At 26.1% G+C, this 12,585-nt stretch overlaps 2 protein-coding genes across 12 annotated transcripts in view; both read left to right on the top strand.

Moving 5' to 3' along the window:
* Positions 1-1,011: 1,011 nt before the first annotated feature.
* Hip1 (Huntingtin interacting protein 1) lies at positions 1,012-7,265 on the top strand. Of its 6 annotated transcripts, none has more exons than XM_035863404.2 (19): positions 1,017-1,068; positions 1,487-1,576; positions 2,175-2,379; positions 2,594-2,657; positions 2,736-3,093; positions 3,177-3,238; positions 3,316-3,590; positions 3,667-3,863; positions 3,962-4,100; positions 4,182-4,269; positions 4,329-4,417; positions 4,514-4,717; positions 4,819-4,999; positions 5,087-5,374; positions 5,511-5,752; positions 5,856-6,008; positions 6,182-6,282; positions 6,350-6,579; positions 6,695-7,265. In XM_035863404.2, exons 3-19 carry the CDS (start codon positions 2,335-2,337, stop codon positions 6,862-6,864), a joined length of 2,886 nt encoding a protein of 961 aa, XP_035719297.1. In that variant the 5' UTR covers positions 1,017-1,068; positions 1,487-1,576; positions 2,175-2,334; the 3' UTR covers positions 6,865-7,265. The 6 variants fall into 6 exon arrangements, with proteins under 6 accessions (XP_035719293.1, XP_035719297.1, XP_035719296.1 ...); XM_035863403.2 differs by lacking the exon at positions 1,017-1,068 and adding an exon at positions 1,075-1,239; XM_035863400.2 differs by lacking the exon at positions 2,175-2,379 and having other exon boundaries at positions 1,012-1,068.
* Positions 7,266-8,027: 762 nt separating this feature from the next.
* The window catches only part of kis (chromodomain helicase DNA binding protein kismet), a 29,177-nt gene continuing 24,619 nt past the window's right edge, over positions 8,028-12,585 (top strand). For all 6 annotated transcript variants that reach the window (XM_035863354.2, XM_035863353.2, XM_035863351.2 and 3 more), the window contains exon 1: positions 8,028-8,406. The gene's annotated coding sequence lies outside the window, so the exon portion shown is untranslated. The remainder of the gene's footprint in view (positions 8,407-12,585) is intronic.

Genomic DNA, 12,585 nt, shown 5'->3' with positions numbered 1-12,585 from the left:
GTGGGCAATTCGTAGTTGGTTGAAAATAAAGTAAGTCGACATCGAATTTGTTCGAAACTTCGAAATCTTAGTTACTTCACAGCATTAAATTATATTATCTTAACGTTATCATCTGAAATTCTTGATATAGTTATTTCCTTTGAATGAAACACGATCAAATAAATTCTTATTTTATGCAAAATCTAAAATCTACTGATAAATATTTTTTTGTTGTATTTCGATACACGGATATGACGTTTCCGTTGCAAGTATCTCAATTTTGATAGCGACTGATACATCAGTCTTACGTTATGTGCAACTTGCTGTTACAGTCTTTAGCATTATTGAGTTTTTTATAATAATAATAATAGTAATAATAATAGTAATAATAATAATGATGATGATAATAAAGATATACTTTTTTAAAAAAATTGTATAATTTTGATATAATCGTATTTATATCTATATTTTAAATAACGATTGTAAAAATCTTAGAGGATATGTTGTTAAACATATACATATGTTGTTAGACATATATAAAAATAAAAATAATTTTTTCACGATTATTATTAAATAACACTTTTCATATTTTTAATGTGTAAATTTATTATCTGGTCAAGTATTTATAAAATTGCATGACTTTTCAATTTTAAATGAACGAATTAAAATGTCAGATAATAAATAACAGCGCCACTTTAGTAGTTATCACAAAATACGTAAATCAAATTCATATAATATCATTAATTTTATTTCTATTAATTCACTATTATAGAATAATTTAGAATTCTATCGTATTTAATATTATTAAATATTAAAAATCAATATATCGTTGCAAGTTTATTCTAAATTAATATTTATCTCGTTTATCGTAGTATAACACTCACGTGGTATTAGTGATGGCTTTAGAATGCACCAATGAAAAAAATTCGTTTAAAACCCAACTAAACTCTGATTGGTTTGCCCATATACGACGTGACGCATATGAATAGATACATAAGTTAAGGCAAGGTACGACGTGCAATCATTTTCATTGGTGCATCATTGAAGCTTAATTTCGTTTCTGCACCAATATCATCGACATGCATCAGGGTGGGTCACGTTGACATCGTCGTTTATTTACTGCCTGCAATTGTCATTTTTATTTTTTATTTCATTCGTTGATAAAAAATATCGATATATAGATAATGTATAATGAAGTTAGTTAGATTTTTTAAAGATTATATTTATATGGTGTTTACGAATGTTAACGCGAATAAATAGGTTTGTCTTTTTATCGTTTTTGATTTGAACTGACAAAGATATTATATACTAATATTTATAGATTGTAATCACACTTCATATAAAATTTGAATATCCGTTCTGTGTATATACATATATGTATATATATATATATACATATATATATATGTATATATATAATATATTGTGTTGTATTATATATATATATAATATATAATATGTAATATATAATATATCGATGAAATATCAATTGCGCCTTTTCGATTAGAATTTTAGCATGGCTTCATTGTCCTTACGAGTATTACAACAAAGAAAAAATAATTTGGATTTAGAACGTAAAAACATCGACAAATTCCAGGTATGTTTTCATTGTTATTCAATTTAGTAATTTTATCATTTGTTTTTTATGTTTATCTTTTCATACGTCATTATTTCAATATTGAATTCGTTTGTAATTCTAATAAAAGTGTTACTATTTACCTAACTATAATATTTTTTTCGTATTTGAATTCCTTATATCGATAACACATTGGAAATTTATCTGCGTTTATCTATATTTTTACTTAATACGTTCTACATTTTATGTTTTGATAAGTAATTGTTATCAGTATATTCCAAATACTTAATAAAAATCATATAACAAAATAATTAAGTTCTATGGGACCATAACATTCTTATTTATCTTTAATATATTTTAATACTACGAATATTTCATATAAAAATTAGATTACTATATGTAAATAAATATTGTTTATTATGTCGTAGGATAGAAAAGAGGTGCGTTTAATAATTTAAATTATTAATATTTTTTTTTATCAATATATTATTATACCCTATAGTATCGCTGGTATAATGATGCTTGTACTACTTTGAATATATTAATTTTTTTTTTTTTTTTTTTTTATATTTATTCATGTTCTATATTGAAAACATTTTTTCTTTTTGTACATATACAGTTCTGCAGATAATGTGTACAATTGTTGCAACACTTAATGCACCCACATATTGTATTTTGGGTGAGCGACAAGTCAATAAATGATGGTCTGTTATATGTGTTGATTATTATGCTATTATATTTGCTATAATTTCTTGTTATAATCGTTTTGCACTATTAATATGCCACCTGTACTACCACTAACTGATAAACAACTGCATCAACTGGTAAGTGAAAATATGTGGTTAGTAGAAAATATTGAGTTATATAAAAAAATGTAACACTTATATAAAGCTTAGTACAATATATTTATATATGTTTCTTTTTGTAATATGCATTAATGTTTGTTTATTTGTAGACATTTATATTATAATATATTTATAATAAAAGATGAATTAGGGTATAAATTTTTGTGTAGTAGTAAATAATATTTCATTGCAGATCATTAGCATCGGAAAAGCAGTGAATCCAACTGAAACTCCTGTTAAAGAAAAGCATGTACGCAGTATCCTTTTATCTAATACATTAGTACGAATGTATTAATATTTAATATTGTAATATAATGATCCTTATAAAATAATAGATGCTATTATCAGCACATATCAAGATAAAAGTGGTTCTATATTTTGGACGTTTATATTGCGACAACCTTTATTCGAACATCAAATCGTTGCATGGAAATTTTGCCATGTTTTACACAAAGTATTACGAGAGGGCCATCCAAAAGTGATTAGTGATTCCCAAAGATATTATGGTAAATTGGAAGATATTGGAAAATTATGGCAACATCTTCGGGAGGGTTATGGCCGTCTTATTCAGTTATATATAAGATTATTAATTACAAAATTAGATTTTCATAAACGTAATCCACGTATACCAGGGAACCTTTTGGTTACAACCGAAGAACTTGAAGCAATTGGTGAAAATGATATAAATATTTAGTAAGTTTTTTTTTTTTTCCTCTATATATAATCAATATTTTCAATGTTTTTACATCATTTACACATTTTTTTCTTATCTCTAGTTTTCAAATGTCAGTGGAAATGTTTGATTACATGGATGATATTTTGAATTTACAACATACAGGTACACTCTAAAAATATTCTTTGAATAATAATATATGTTTAGATAATGAAAATATTTCTTATATTAATAAATTACAGTATTTGGATCATTGGATATGTCACGTTCAAATTCAATGACACCATGTGGACAGTGTCGGCTTGCACCATTAATTCCGTGCATACAAGATGCATCTCAATTGTATGATTATTGTGTTAAAATTTTGTTCAAACTTCATGGTGCTCTTCCTGCGGATACATTAACAGGTCATCGCGATAGATTTTCAAAACAATTTCAAGAATTAAAGGGTTTTTATAATACTATTAAACACATGCAGTATTTTAAGCATTTAATTACCATACCATCGTTACCAGAGGTAATTTAATTCTTTGCTTTATTATTTAATAGTAATTAAAATGGCAATTATAATAAAAATAGTATTCTCTTCACAGAATCCACCTAATTTTCTAATACAAGCTGAATTAAGAACATACGTTACACCAATTGTTGTACTACCTCCAGAAGAGTCATTGGATAGTGAAACTGTGGTTGATAGTCTTATTGATACATCAGATACTAGTTCATTACCGGGTGATCAATTGGATTCTTCTCGAAATGGTTCTATTTCACCTGATGCTTTAACAGAAAGGTGATTATCTTCGAAAATCTTTTATATTTACAAATGAATCATATATAAAGTTTCTTGAAAATTATTTTCACATAGCCGTATGATTAAAATTATTTTAGGGATAATCTTATCAAACATCTGCATCAAGAAAATGGACGTCAAAGACAAGAATTACACAAATTGCTTACAGACCATCAACGTATTATTGGAGAGCTTCGAAATCGTATTTTAGATTTGGAATCTGCTCTTAGTACCAAAGTATAAAAAATCCTTATTTTAGAATGAAAATAATTAGTTTATAATTGTACGAATTTCTTGTATATTTTTTTTTTATTTTAGGGAAATGAAATAGTTCATGAAAAACAAACCAACCAAGAAATAACTAAACAAAAGGAAGACATATTTGTTCAATTTCAGGAAGTTAAAGGTACGTTATAATAAAACAATATTTTAATTTATAGACGTTACATTTTGTCATTATTACAGAAAAAGACAGAATACTCGAGGAGAAGTTCCAAAAGCTTAAAGATATATATTCAAAACTAAGAGAGGAACACATCAATTTAATCAGAAAGGTATGCGTATATGTGATTTGAAATATATCGTTTTTTTTTCTCCTTTTCTTTTTCGTTCCCTTCATTTTTGCTGACATAACGAATTGTATTTAAAAGAAAGCTGATGTGGATAAACAATTGGGTGGAGTAAAAATACAACAAGAACAATCAGAGCGCAGAGCTATTGAAGCAGAACAACGTTTACAAGAATTAATACAAGGACAAGCCACTGCTGAACAGGAAGCGCAAAGAGTTTCTCAAGCAAGAGCAGAATTAGATGATGTAAGAAAAGAATTTGATGCTGCTAAAACTCAAAATTTGGTTAGTATAAAAGTATTAATATTTATTTCTCATTAACATTATTATTATTATTATTATCATTACGATCACTGAATAAAGCTGTGCTTTTAAATGTGCAACAGGCTTTAACTGCAAAGATAGATTTTATTGCATCTGAGAAAGCAGCAGTCGAAGGTAATCTTCATGACTTGTTAGCACAAAAAGAGGAGTTAGACCAAAAAATAATAAATTTAGAAACCGAAACTGAACGATGGCGTAACCAAATGAAAATAGATGCTGATACTACTCTATTTGAAATAGTTTGTAAGTTTTTATATTTTAATAAATAATATTATATTTAATAAATGTATTGTGTATACACAGATAAATAAATCAACATCTTTATTTTAGTAAGCTGTATATGCGGAGCAGAGTTTATTTTACAACATGCAATGCATACGATTGATAATCCTGCAATAACAGCTGTAACTTGTACACCAGATTACCTGAGAGAATTAGTTAATCCAACACTGGATTCGCTGGATGCCTTAGATGCATCATATAACAGTTATGTAAATGATGCTACAAAGGGAAAAACATTAATTCGCAGTACAACTCATGCTGCTTACATGCTTGCATTATACTTGATACATGCCAAATCTACTTCAAACACAGCAACAGATATTGTCTTTGGTGATAGTAAGTTTTTTTTTTTCTATCAAACTAAAACAATTCTGATAATAAAATTAATCGATACATCATTTTTTGATAGATAAATAAAAAGATATAAACATATATATTCGATAATTATAATAAATAAAATATTTTTTTTAAGGTTTAGCAGATGAATGTAAACAATTGGGATCACAAGGTTTAATGATGTTAACATATATCAAAGAAAAATCACCAATGACGAAAGAGCAGATAATTAATGTTAAAAATCAATCGAAAAAAATATCAACCATGAGTGAAATGTTATCCAATGCTAAAGGAAACGTTGAAGCTATTGGCGAATTAGTAGAAAATGAACTTTTTAGTATGGATAAAGCTATAGAAGAAGCTGCTAACAGAATGCAAGTAAGAAACTTAATTTTATATATATATATAAATTACATTGTGCGTATATATATTGGCAAATTAATGATACATTTTTTTCATTATTTTATATTTTATATTTTAGGATATGTTGGATAGATCTCGTGCAGCAGATTCAGGAATAAAATTAGAAGTGAATGGAAAGATTTTAGATTCATGTACAGAATTAATGAAATGTATAAGAATATTAGTTAAAAAATCAAGTCTATTACAACATGAAATTGTAAGCCAAGGAAAGGTTAGTAAAGATCATGTTTTACAGATATGCATATATTTCTCTCTCTCTCTCTCTCTCTCTCTCTCTCTCTCTCTCTCTCTCTCTCTTTTCTTCTTTTTTTAATAATTAAATTACTAACGGATTTATACACTTTATGAAATATAAAAATTACATTAATATTTTATTTTATACAGGGCACAGCTTCTGCTACAGAATTTTACAAACGGAATCATCAATGGTCTGAGGGTCTTATCTCTGCCGCAAAAGCTATCGCCATGGGAGCAAATTTCTTATTGTAAGCGTTAACGATGTAAAATTATTTTTAAATATTAAAATAATATATAATTTTTTACACGCGACAGGGAAGCGGCCGATAAAGTTGTATCAGGTTCTGGAAAGTTTGAACAATTAATGGTAGCTTCGCAAGGAATTGCTGCATCTACAGCACAACTTGTAGTTGCTAGTAGGGTCAAAGCCAATAGAAATAGTAATAATTTAGTTGCACTTTCTGAGGCATCCAGAGAAGTAACACAAGCTACGGCTAGTGTTGTTGCAACAGCAAAAAGTTGTAGTCAACTTGTCGAGGAAACAGGTGAGAGAAATGAATTCAATGAATTAAATGAAAACTTTTTTAGTTTTATAAAAAAAATATCTTATATATTTATTTTTATAATACGAATTTGCCTATAACATGTGAAATTTTATAGAAGATTTAGATATATCTAAATTAACTTTACACCAAGCAAAAAGACTAGAAATGGAAGCACAAGTACGTATTTTGGAATTGGAACAAACATTAGAAACCGAAAGGTTACGGTTTGCAGCTTTACGACGTCATCATTATCAATTGGATGGTGACGATCAATTGAATGGTTAATTTATATCTAGCATGTGATGTGTGTGTGACCAACATTTTTTTTAATATTTCTATTAATTTGAAAAGTTTGTAAAATGTCACAATTACATTTTTTTATTTTTTTTTTCTATTTTTTTTTTTCTATTCTGTTTTTTTGTTTTCTCTCTTTTTTATTTTATTTTTTCTAACCAATTTATATATATTTATAATGTTCTCGTAAATATAATGTATACACGGTTTAATGAAATATTGTCAAAGTATCGAACTGACAATATCAGGTTTTTAACTACATCTACATATGAAACATCGATTTGCACCAATTTCGTTAGTCGCACTTTACACGTTTAATGAAGAAGTCTGACTTGTATTGAAGTTAATATTCTTTTATCAAATAAATTATAATATATTGCTACATATATATATATACATCTTTTTATTTTTTATGTATATATAATACATGAAATTATACTCTACATATATTTATATGTACATAAAATATGAAATAATAGAATAAGGGATATTCATTAATTTATTCTCGACGTGTTATTGTACAAATAACGTATAAAAAAAAATATATAATGTGTGCTGAAAGTTAATATTTCGTTTAATCGAAATGGACTACTACGAGACCCATATTAATTCAATATAATTATAATAATAATAGTAATAATAATAATAATAACAATAATAATGATAATAATAATAATAATAATAATAATAATAATAATAATAATAATAATAATAATAATAATATAAATAATAATGAGAAAAAATGATCTCGTATTAATGTAAATAAATATGCACAAAAAATATCGAAAGAAAGACAATGGTACATGAAGTCAAAAAGATCATTGGACTTACAGTACTTCTCGATGATTGGTTGAATGTTATAACTGTAAAGGCAAGTAAAATCTTTGGTAATATATATACATATATATTTTATAAATTTGTTTAGATTTTTTTGATTTTACCCAAGAAAAAACTTGAAATTAATGAAATATGATATTCTATGGGATTTCTTACACGAGATATTTTTATTGAATTTTTATTTACCATCGTACTTATATATTTCTTTTTTGACTTAAATACTAGTCTCTCTTTTGAGTTCTCTGGCAGCCTATATAGCGCCACCTATCAGTCAATGCAACGGTAAACTCGGATTCTTCTCTAATGTTTGTGTATATCTTATTTAGAAGAGAGAAGGAGTGCTTTTTCGAAGATACTCCGCTTGTGACTTTTTTTTTTTAAAACATGAAGAGAAATACGTGTACTTGTCACAATATTTCCAATATTATTTATATCAATAAGAGCCTCGCGGAATATTGAAAACTTTTAATGTGAAATTTCGTTCGAGTATATACATTAAATATATCAAGTTGCTGGATGAGCCGTGTCCCAGTCAGCGACAGACAGTCGTGTTGTGTCAACGTAACCCACGGCAGCACTGACGCCTCTTCGGTAATTAACCAAACAAAATGGACACCGAGATAACGATTAAGTGAATTCTTCAACGAAAATTTTACATGGAATGTGCAAGAAAATGGGATCGGCGCCTAGTAAACTGTAAGTTTTAATCATCTTCATTGATGGCAAATCAGCTGTATATCGATAACATTGTAATCGAAAGTATATGATCCGTGAATATCATGATATTATTCAATATTGAAAGTTATATATTCCGGGTTTCGTACAATCTCATTTTTCGGCATCGGATAGACGATTTTATATATATGCTTATGTCGATGCGCTTTCTCAAAATCTTCAATTTTCTTCGATCCTCTTTCTAACCTTTATCGAAATCTTGAAGAAATGAAAATAGAACCATTTTTTCTTTAACGCATCATACTTTCAAATTAAAAATATTTAATATACAAGTAGAATTCATTAGTTTTTATTTTTTTTTATTTTTATTTTTTTTTTCTTTTTTCTTTTTCATTCTTTTTTTTCTTGTTTTTTTTTCCTTTTTTTTTTTTTTTTTTTTTTTTTTTTTTGTCAAAATTTTTCTCATTGTAATCTGTGATATTATTGTTCTATCTTTAATTATGTAAAGTTTTCATTATTTATTTTTTCTTTTCTCTTTTTTTTTTTTTTTTTTTTTTTTTTCTGTTACTGCAAGATTACTGTATATTTATTACAATTATACTAATAATTATCTGAATAACTTTTTTTTTGTTTTTAAGTAGAAATTTTCAAGTATAACTAAATTCAAACTAATTAAATATCGAATCAATATGAGTTTATTGGAAATCAATATGATTTTATTGAAATTTTTATCACTATCTTTTTATGACAATTATTATGAAATAATGGAAAAGAAAAGTTTATATAACAATTCTTTATATATTATTAATAATTAATCATTATATCAAGTTAATCTATCATTGATCTACATTTATGCAATTTTCTTATTAACGTAATAACTATTTTACATATATACGTTATCTACCATTAAATAGACATAATTGCCTCTTACTTTTAAAGTATAATTTTGTTGCTTATATATACATATATATGTATATGTATGTGTGTATAGATATATATATATATATAATAAAAAAATAACATTGAAAAATTTGATAAATACATTAAGCATCTACTTTCATTTCTTTACTAATATGCAATATATGATACCATGCTATTTATTTTTGTTTATTATAAATTAGACAAATAGCTTTCTATATTTGAAATGATCATATGGCAAATAAATCATTTAAAAGTCTAAGTTTATAGATATTATAAGTGAATATATAAATATTAATATTGTTATTGATTTAATAGCAAACAAGGTAAGTAATTTTATTTGTAAGCATTGTAATTGTCATTTAAAATGGAAATGTTAAAGGAATATATATGCATATTATGATAAATCTACAAAGGCATTAAGATTAATTTAGTTTTAAGGTTGCTTTAATTTTAATTCATTTATAACTCTTGACAAATAACAGGTATATAAGATGTAACAAAAACTTATTTTTTTTTTACATATCCTATTTAGGAAACTTGCTATGTAGTAACGAATAGAATGATTATTTTGAAATGATCATTGATAATTGATGTATTAAAAGTATTAACTCATTTATTTTTTAAAGCTTATTTAATTTTATTACTAATTTATTATGCTACTATATACATATATATATATATATATATATATATATATATATAACGTAGTAGCGTAGTAGTTATATATATATAAATACTATATATATATATATATATATATATATATATATATAACATAGTAGCGTAGTAGTAGTAGTAGTAGTAATAATAATAATATAGAGTGAGTTAAATAAAACAGTAAGTATGTAGTAATATAGTAATTTAATGCAGTGATTATTCTGAAATGATCATTGATGATTCTGAGATTTAAAAAAAAATATTAACGCGTTTGTTTATTTTATTGATTTTTTATTTGTTACATTCTATATATATATGTATATATATATATATATATATATATATACATAGAATGTATATAGAATTTCTTTTGAACATATTTAATTTTTTCTACATCTCACTACGATCTATATTCCTTAGTAAGTTCCCTTCCCCCATGTAGTCTGTTTTCCAATCTTTGTCCGTTCAGCCATTTCGTCCTTTCTCCCTTTATCGTTTTTCCCGAGCATCTTAACGGCATTGTTTCCCTCTCCCTCTTTTTCTCTTTCTCTCTCTCTCTCTTTCTCTCTCTCGGTTTCCCTCTCCCTTTCCCTCTTCTCTCTCTTTCTCTCTTACTTGTACCCTTCTCCCCTCTTGTTCGCTCTGTCGTTTTTATCAAAACTTTTCTTTCACTATTGGCCAGGCTGCTCTGTATTTAGAATTGTTTTACTTTTCGATTTTATCTATCTACTTTATTTTCTGTTCTTTCTCTCTTTCTTTCTTTTTTTTTTTTTTCTTTTTCTTTTTTCCTTTTTTTCGTCGTTTTCTTCCCATCATATATTTTCGATTAGAAATGTATTTAGTATTTATATTGATAAATGCATTTCTTTCCTTCTTTTCTGTTTTTTTTTCTTTTTTTTTTCTTTTTATTTTTTTTTTTTTTTTTGTCATCGAAACATCCATGATTATTGTTATTTCATTAATACCTCTCGAATCGACCAAAAGGAAAAAACGAAAGAAAAGATATATATGTATACATTGCCGTAACAAAGAGAAAAAAATATCGACGACATCGAAAGTCTCAAATTTTGCGTATCTTTTTTCATAAATATCTACCAAGTATGATAGTATATTATATATATATATATATAAATTGCTGACCAGATACATTTCAATTTAGCACGGACTTTCCATTCTTACGTCATTTTTATGAAGCATGCGATTTTCTATAAGAGAGTTTTAAGGAAGGGAATATAAAAGTCCTTTTAAGAATATTTCATATCAACGAATGAACGAATCAACGAATCACGTATTACACATATACATGTGCAAGATTAATTATAAGGTATTATACTTCTCATATTAGTCACATGATTTTAACTGCATGTATCGTGATGCAATAGACGATAATTTCAACATATACTTTTTCATGTCCATATTATAAGGAAAAATATAATGCAGGTGACAGTATATATATATATGTATATATATATATATACTTTGTATATATATGTATGTATACACATATATACATATGTATATTCGACGCGTCTCTTATTCGTTTGGCACTTCCTCTTCTCGATCTTTCCTTTTCTTGATTCTTCTATTGTTATGAATCTACCTTACCTAGATATAAGATAGATATATATATATATATACATACATACATACATACATACATATAATATATATATATATATAAAAGGATATATATGTATATATCCTTTTTACCGTATTTTCGTTCGTTGAAATTCGTAATATTCCCGCTAGAATGCGCTACCTTCAGGTCAGCGATCTCCCGCCTTCCCCTTCCATTAGCCTCTTACTTCTCATTCGTTCACCCTAACCTCCTTTCAATTTTTCTCCCTTCGAATTTTCACCGCTCATTCTCTTCTCTTACTTGCGAGTCTCTTACTTTCTTACCTTCCTCCTTTTCCCTTTCCGTTTTCGACTATCAGCTACTACTTCACGTTTCTTCCTATTCATTCTCTTCGTGTCTCATCCAATCGTATTACTATTATTCTTTTACTATTTTCATTTCTTTCCGTATTTCTTACATAAACTTAGAAAACTTAACAGAAATATATCTATGTATATATATATATGTATTATTTTTAGATTTTCATTTGAAATTTTTAATATTGATTATTGATTTTTTTACGATTATATGATTGATTATTAAGATACATATTATATGTACAGACACATACTCACAACACACACATATACACACATATGCCAGATTTATTAATATCAAGAATATATTACGAAAAAAAATGGAGGTTTTGTATTTTCAATTATTTCATCAATTCAAACTGAATGAATGACGCCATTGTTGTCATTGTGTTGTTGTTGTCGTTGACGTCAACGTCATCCCCTCTGTTCTCTATGTGATACATAGTTTTGTTGTTGTTTTTTTTCTTTTCTCTGTTTTTATTTCTAAATTTTTTTTTTTTTTCTACGAAAGAATTTGCGAAAGATTGATGGAAATGTGTGATAATTAAAGGGAAAAAGAAAGAAAAAATTTCATTGTAAAATAATAGAAGAAGGAATTAAAATTGATTGATTTCTGTAGGTATAAATATATATATATATATATATATATATATGTATATGTATATATATATATATACGTATACATAT

The sequence above is a fragment of the Vespa mandarinia genome, chromosome 7, assembly GCF_050613455.1.
Source record: "Vespa mandarinia isolate Hongniang chromosome 7, ASM5061345v1, whole genome shotgun sequence".
In the NCBI taxonomy this organism is placed as follows: domain Eukaryota; kingdom Metazoa; phylum Arthropoda; class Insecta; order Hymenoptera; family Vespidae; genus Vespa; species Vespa mandarinia.
This window is presented reverse-complemented; position numbering and strand designations above follow the sequence as displayed.